Below are 8067 nucleotides of genomic sequence, written 5' to 3'. Positions count from 1 at the left end.
AAAAACCCAACTCTGTCCCAAAACACTCTTAAAAAAAAAAAGAGAAAGAAACCTGGCAACAAGTCGCTCCGCTCCCTTTGCCCCTCCATTTGATTAATTCTCATTAGGGCCCTTGAGCAAACAATGTGGTCCCCTCTCGAATAACGGCCAGGGTATAYGTTACACGGCAAGAAAAACAAACACGGCGCGCTTAAGGACATCCACGCGGAGCGCAATTCCTGGAGAGAGCCAAGGGCCCTCCCGAGGCCCAGGCACGCTCACAAGGCCATCCCGATGTCCTGCTGATGGGAAGCCGCCACAGACACATGGGGATGGGGTTTCAGGTGCTTGGCCATCGTACGCTAATGCTTTGGGAGCGGGAATGACACAGAGAGCCCAGCTCCACGGAGAAGAGAGTTGCCAGGAATGGGACACCCTGAGAAAGCCACATGCGCTGCTCCACTGAAGCCCTGGGAGCAGTGGGGAAACTATCCTCTAAAAACTCGGAAAGTCACCTGCAGGTTGGGGCAGTGAATGGGAAAACGAGGGATACACAATGACTTCTCCAAGGCTGCAGTCGTGGTTTCTCCCCAGCTATCTCCAACCTCACAAACAGGACCRATGGAGCAGATGCCCCCATGTAGTCCACGTTCACCAACACAGATTGTAACAAACACCAAAGCAGGGTTCACGTGCACCATTCTTCCCAACATACAACACACCATGGAGTTTGTATCTACCACCCATGGGCAAGGAGAAGACACGGCACAAGGTAAAGGTACCTCACCCACAGGCCCACCTAGTGCTGCTGGCCCACGGGTACAGCCCCTTAGCATCCAGAGCACAACGCAACAGCTGGGAGCAGGCAAACCCCACAAATCATGCCCATGAGCTGTCACACACAGGTTACCCCAACAAAAACAGAGCCCATGACGAGCTCCCAAACACCATGCTAACAATCTCAGCAACACAGCAGAGATGGAATAAGACACAGTCACTCAATCCTCCCACGAGGGTACCACTGTACGTGCTCCAACAGCCGGTATCCTCTAGTGAATAATCTGCGGGTATCACTTAGCCTTCTCCAGCATACCTCTTCCGGCCTCATTCCAAAAGCACAAGGCTGGAATCCAAGGGAAATGTGTAGCTGGGAGGACAGAGTTGTGCCCAGGATTGTCCACACATCCCCTCCAAGCGAGGTGCTCAGCTGCTACCAAAAACAACCCCAACCCTCCCTTCAAGCACACCTTTCTCAACCACTCGCATCCTCCAAACTTTCCAGCRTGGCTTTTCTTGTCCACGTGGGCCCCCTTGGTCAATGGGAACAACGGGAACACAAACAGAGACCAACTGTCCCAGGAAACACACCCAACAGTAAGATCAACAACAGAGGTCTTACCTGAAAGCCCCCCAGGGGCTAGACAATTAGTTCCCCCTGTTTCAGTGGAGGAAGGCACAGAGTCTGGACAATCTGTTGGGGCAGAGGGAAAGAACAAGAATTAAGTATATATATTTGTTCCATAGCATGCCGTAAACAACGCCRAGAGCAGAACACGCATTCCAAGGAGCTGAACAGGAAGCAATTACTAATTGTCTGCACAGACACGGTAGTGCATCAAGACGCATCCACCCTAACTCATGGCCTCCACCAAGGCTYTGCGCTGCACTTCATCACCAGCCAACGATGATTATAGACTGGCAAAGATTACAGACGGGCTGCCATCTTTCTGTCCAAGTTAAAGGCTCATGAAGTGCATCCCGCTGTCCTTATGACATAAGGACTCACTAAGCTTCCCAAGAGCCTAAATCACCACCTTCTCCGTCGAGTTTAGCCGACACCAGCGCTCGCTAAAGCGCAGACTAAAAGGGAAATGGCTAATTGCTACAAAGGGCCTAACGTTAAGTGTCCTTTTGCTGCAAAGGGTCTAATGTTAAGAGTGCTCCCCTCACCAGCTTTGTCATCACTGATTCCCTGCAGATCTCAAATGCCACCGAGCACCTCCTGTGAGCACAACGTGCACCTACGAGGCCTGACCAACAACACGTATTCCTCCACACACAACTGAAAGTACAGGAAAAGGATTGGATGGCTTTGGTCACTACCCCAGAAGACTCAAGCTCAAGGAAACATCACAGCTCAGCAGGGCTGGGGTCAAAGAGATCCACAAAGCTCATGCGCCCTCAAGGTCCTGACAGWCTCTTGGTGAGTTTTGGTTTCATTACATTTGGGTTCCCTACTGACATCATTGCTCATTGCTGCATCTGAAAGAGCAAGGGCCACCACTTGGAGGACCAAGGCCTGGTAAGTCATCTTTCCAGAATTCATCCCCAAAATCCGAGAAAAAAAAAAAAAAAAAAAAAAAAAAGCCCTGTGTGTGTGTATAACCTCATTTTATCAGAGCAAAGTATAAGCCCTAACAGGAATATACAGTTTAACAGGATATACTTAATCAAACCGAAAACAATGGGGGAGACAGGAAATGGACTTACTTGTGAAATACTGTATATTATACACTCGCTAAATGCCTGGTCCTGTTTTCTGGGTTCCACAGAAATACACTGCTGCCTTTTTTTAACCCTTTCCACTTCCTAGTCTGGACAATTCCCTTACACCTGAGATGATTCCCTGACATGATTCCAACCGTTTTGTCTATGGATGCTATCTGAACATAGGCTGGGCTCTCCTACATGTGGTGCACCATGGTGGTCTTCAACCTTCACCTGTCRCATGTGGCAACCTTCTCCACGAGTCCCTGCAAGCCGTGGAAGGTAAAGGGCATGATTTGCCCCTTCCACTTCATCTCACTCTGGAGGTCATACATAGCCAGGTCCTCTTCTAGCACACTGGACACCTTACAGGAGAACAGGATCTAATTCACAAGATGGCAGGAGCGAATCCGATTAGTATGTCCACTTAGGACTTAAAATACATAACCCTAATGATGAGATTTACAGCAGTCCTGCTCCAGTTTGACTCCAAAAACCCGAGCCATTTGGAGTTTCTCCACTGAGGCTAAAAGCAAGGATGGATTCAGGGGCTCCTGAAATATCTGGGCTGTTCCCTCATCTGCAGTAAGAGTCCAAGAAGAACAAAAGTATTTCATTATTGTTTGCTTCTCTTGATAGCTACCAGTTCCCTTCCCATGTCTCACTATCTAACAGCCAGTTTGCTTTATCAATCACAAACATCCTTCTCAAGCAGAGTGCCAGAAGTCTCCCTACAGGACACAGCGCTGACACAGCCTTCACCCTAGAACAAGGGTGATGATCCCATATGGCACAGACAGGAAAGCATGGACCTCCTGAGCTTGTAGCACTAAACGTAGCCAATTTTATCCTTGTGCAATTCATGTCACCCACGGATTAGCCAAGGACTCTTGCTAGTGTGGGCCACTCTGGCTCACTTTATCTTTAGCACTGCAGCAGTCATGGTCTCAAAGGTTTATGCAAGTCTACTGCATGCGAGCCTCTTMCCCAAAATTCTCCTACCACAATATAAAACCATTGCGAAGACATGCAATTATTCCCAGTGGCTACTGGCCCAACCTTGCAAGGTGCCAAATTTTCCCTGGAAGCTGCCAAATCTTCATGATCCCCATGAAAACCCACGCCATGTGAGGGCATGCACCTCTRCAGCGAGCTCTCAGCAGGTGTTCACGCACCACCTCCATCCAGGCTTCCCAAGACAGCGTGAGCACCTCACGTTGGTGGATATCCCGATCAGGACCACCCTGCTATGCTGAGAGAACCACCCCCTTCACTGGGGGGATCTCCTCTGGTCAGCAATGCTGGAGACGCCTTCAGGAGCAGCAYCTAGACAGAGCACGGGACAAGGGCTCCAACAGAGGCTACAGGTGCACCCATACCAGAAGGACAAATTCTCTACTTGAACCCTGGTGTCTGAGGGCACCTCTGTCCTCCCTGCCTCCAACACTGTCATACCGGGCAGCTCCTGGAGAGACATCCTGCCCATGTACACTCCTCCAGATAAGAAATGGAGAGAGTCATCGCTACAACTCCTCCCTGGGAGAGTCAGCTGAGCAAGCCGGCCCAGAGCTACAGCCTCCCGCCGGTAACACGGCTGTCGGAGGGCAGATCATTCTGTTCTAAAGAAAGCTGACGGAACAAATCCATCAATAAGGCACAGGTGACTTTTCAGTGACTATAGCAGCCCCTCTGCCTCCCTCTCTGTCCCACCTTTCCTTAAGCAAATGGCACAGCCTACCTAAGAGGGATACATGCAGCGATGCCTACGTGTCCATCTACACAAAAACCCTTATGAGACTTAGTACCAGCTCTGAATATGTTTATTCCCATTATTGCAGTTCATGGAAGAGCACCATGTTGACTTTCCCTTGAGATGCACCACTCTCTGCCACTTCTGCAGCAATTTCTCTGACACTGCCTGACCATAAATGGAGAGACCATCCCTAACTAACCTCTCGCTGTCCAAGACAGCTCATTTTGATAGTCCATGTAATGGGCTGCAGACCAAGTCGCTGCTCCACTCTCATTCAACTATCCTCAGGTCCAACCATCAACAGGCCAAAGCTTAGGAGCAGAAACAGCGGATGCTCCAGGGTGGCTTTGCCAGCCACACGTCACTGCCACGGTGACCAGACGTTTAAATTCGCTCTTGTTCTAGCCCCGATGGAAGAGGCACCGTGTGTGCACACAGAGAGGGGGAAAAAAACAACAGTGGAGCTGTCAAAGCCACCTGCAATGACAGAGCGACGGGCTCCCGTCACCACTCCCCGGGCCTCCCAGTTCAACATCCAACTGGGCTCTTCTCTCAAAAAGAGCGGGGGGGGAAAAGGAAAAAAGAGASAGAGAAAAAAAAAAGAAACTGGAACTTTTTGGTGAGTAACCCGGTTGTTTCTGTGCTTCCGATTGGCAGCGTTAATCACTTCCTATTGGCTGATAGGAGGAACTTTTCCTTTCGAAATGGCACATTCATGCGCTGCGGCTTTTCTGTTTACACACATTTTGCTACCTTATGTCAACACTTGCTAATGAATAAATATATCACTCGGCTAACTGAAAATGAGGTCCTGGCAAAGGCAGATTGGATGTTTGAAACCCTGCTAATAGATTTATCCCAACGTCTTTGCAGGAAACCCAAGGCAAGCGTTAACCCTTCTCTCCTGGAGCTTCACGCAGGCACAGAGCCCCCCGAAAAACCCTTCGCAGAAGGGTTTCCATCYAGCACGGGCACTGTCAGCAGGTAAAAATAAACCAAAAGGAGGAGGAAATCTCCACAGCCAGAGCTTTCCAGGGAGCAATCCCTCGGCCAGCCAGGAAAGGGCCAAAACGATGAGTCCTGCCCCCAAACAACCCTCCCTCTACACTTGGCAAGAGGCCTTTGGGAGCCAGCCGGCTCCCAAGCACAAGCAGCGCTTCAGAGGGATGTTGCCCGGAACACTGATACCCCCACGTTAATTAAGGCCCGCTTATCTCCTGTTTTTGCAAAATATCGCACGCTTTGCAACCCAACCGCTCGCTAAACAGCTCTGGCAACTCCCGCTGGGCACTTCCCTGGGAAGAGCCGAGAGAGGCAACAGGGGCCAGCAAAATCCCATCCCTGGGGGGACCCCAGGCCCCCGCTGGATGGAGCCTGGCACCCAAAACTCTTCTGTTAACCAAGCAGGAGCCAATCTTTTGGAATGGGCCTATTCCCGACTCCATCTCGACATGACGGAGCTGCCCGGACTCCTCCTCATCCATGAAGTCCCGGGAGGGGGGATGGAGAGTCAGGAGGTGGGGCTGCCCCTCCCGCCTTCATCCCCCTTTCCGACTTCATCCCCCTTTCCGATTTTCAGCAGCTCTTTCCGCCCCGCCAGCCCTACTTATATCCCACTGCCGGCCACTGCTTTGTGTAGGTGACCGCTTGGCCCCAAACGGGCTTCGCAACAGGCTTAAAAATGTATGGAAAATAAAGGGCGGAATAAAGATCAGGCTTTTCTATCCTCTTTCCTCACATTTTGCCACCTGCCCGGACAGGATGAGGCTGCCGTAAAGCACAGAAAGGTCCCCGCGAGCCACACGTGCCAAGTCTCCCTCAGCTTCCCTCAGCTTCCGAGCACCGAGCGACTTTCCCAAACAACCCGGCCGCGCCGAGCTGAATTCCTTTAAAAAACCCTGCCCRTGGCGGGCGAGCTCGGGAGCGCGCGGCCGGCGCGGCCTCGGCGCCTGGCTCCGTGCCCCGCGCGCTCCACGCGCCCCGGCGCCCGGCTCGCGTCTTCCCTCCGCGGCCATCCCGGCTCCCGGAGCGAGCGGCCTAGGCTGCCATTGCAATCCCGCCTGGAGTTTCCTGCTCTCCGTTTTTTTAAAAATCCGAGTCTGTGCAGAGGATTTCTTAAATCATGCATTAATTCTTCCAGAGGGGGGAGGAATGGAGGGGGGGGGTCAGACACACACACAAGCAGCTCCAAAGTGAAAATGCATGGGAATAACAAAGGCAGGAGACTTTCCTCGGAGAGAGGGAACAGCAGCATGCATTTTAAGGGAAAAAAAAATGGGGGGGAAAAARGCAAAAGAAAAAAAGCAAAAAGGGGAGAAAAAGCTCTACTCACCCGTTGGTTTGAGAAAATCCATTGGATATCTGGAGTAGGGTGGAGGGGGAGACTCTGGAATGAGAAAAGTACAGAGAAAATAAAGGCCGAGCCATGAGAAAGAAGAGGAAAAAAAAAAAAGGAGAAAAAAAAAAAAAAAAGAGATAGGAACTTATGATAACAGTGGCATTCTTTTAGCCAAACTGTTTGTCTTAGCTCTGGGGGTTGGAGGCAGGGCAGCGAGGCGGTGATTGCCTTGATATTTAGCTGTCAGATAAACAAAAGGGGCCGTCTGGCGCCAGGCTCGCTGCTATCTGCCGCGCGGGCCGTCTGCGCCGGGGCCGCCGCGGCCGCCGGGCCGCCCGGCCCTAATCCCGGCCCCGCCGCCGGCCCCCCCGGCGCACCGGCACCGAGGGGGGACTGACACGGGGGGACTGACACGGGGGGGATGCAGGCACACAGGGGGAACCGAGAGAGAGGTGGGAAATGCACGGCTAGAAATGCCTATATGGGAAATATATAGGGGGGATACATGTATATAGGGAGATTGGCGTATGTAGGGGAAGTATATATGGGGAAATGCGTATTGTGTATGTGGGGAAGGCATGTACATACACATGGGAAATGCATATATATGGGGAAATACGTATGTTGGGGAAATAACTTAGGGGAAATASATGTATATGGGAAACATACATATATATGGGAAATACTAGGGGGGTATATGTATAAAGGGTGTATGCATGTATGGGAAAGATATACATGGAGGGATATAGGTATGGGGTATATGTATTTAAGGGAAACATATACCTTTGGGGGTGTATGTATAGGGGGATATATGTATCTATAGGGAATATATACATATATATGGGTCTATGCATAGAAGGATACACATATAAGGAGTATACGCATATGTGTATAAATATATATATATACACACACCATGGGGATGTATGTATAGGTGGGTATATGTATCTATGGGGAACACACATCTATTGAGGGGCACATATAGGGCAATATATGTATCTATGGGGAATATATGCAYATAGAGGAGTGCATCTATAGGGGGATACAAGTATCTATGGGGAATATCTGCATATAGAAGGATATATGCATGGGGGGGTATAGCTATGGGGAACACATCCATCCGGGGGGTGCATGCACGGGGGAAAGGAGCACACGGGGAGGCGCCTACCTAGCTCGCAGAGCCGGCTGAGGTGGTGCGGGTTGCAGCAGAGCAGCTCCGGGTGCGCCTTGCCATAGGAGTCGCAGGCGCAGAGGCGCTTGAGCTCGGCGCCGGGCCGCAGGTCGGGCCAGCGGAACACCTTGCAGAGCAGCAGCGGCAGCGGGTACCAGTGGGCGCCGAGGCGCGCGCCGGCCGCCTTGGCGGGCAGCAGCAGGCAGGGCGTGCGCGCCGCGCCGCGCGACTCCACGGCGCGCAGCAGCCCCTCGAGCTGCCGCTCCTTGAGCCGCTTGAGCACGGCGTGGGTCAGCGCCTTGAGTTCCGCCTCCGCGCCCGGCGGCGCCCGCCCGCGGC

General features: G+C 51.8%; 1 protein-coding gene across 1 annotated transcript in view; it reads right to left on the bottom strand.

Moving 5' to 3' along the window:
- SMAD7 (SMAD family member 7) overlaps nucleotides 1-8056 on the bottom strand; it is a gene marked incomplete at its 5' end in the record, with an annotated part of 25093 nt that extends 17037 nt beyond the window's left edge. Inside the window, 3 exons of the mRNA XM_026039876.1 lie at nucleotides 1379-1450; nucleotides 6552-6605; nucleotides 7726-8056. Coding sequence (XP_025895661.1) covers nucleotides 1379-1450; nucleotides 6552-6605; nucleotides 7726-8056 — 457 coding nt within the window. The remainder of the gene's footprint in view (nucleotides 1-1378; nucleotides 1451-6551; nucleotides 6606-7725) is intronic.
- Between the last annotated feature and the right edge of the window lie 11 nt (nucleotides 8057-8067).

This window comes from Nothoprocta perdicaria, unplaced genomic scaffold, assembly GCF_003342845.1.
Source record: "Nothoprocta perdicaria isolate Ctin4 unplaced genomic scaffold, notPer1 scaffold_10, whole genome shotgun sequence".
Classification (NCBI taxonomy): Eukaryota; Metazoa; Chordata; class Aves; order Tinamiformes; family Tinamidae; genus Nothoprocta; species Nothoprocta perdicaria.
Note: the sequence above shows the minus strand (reverse complement) of the source record. Positions and strands in the feature narration are given on the sequence as shown.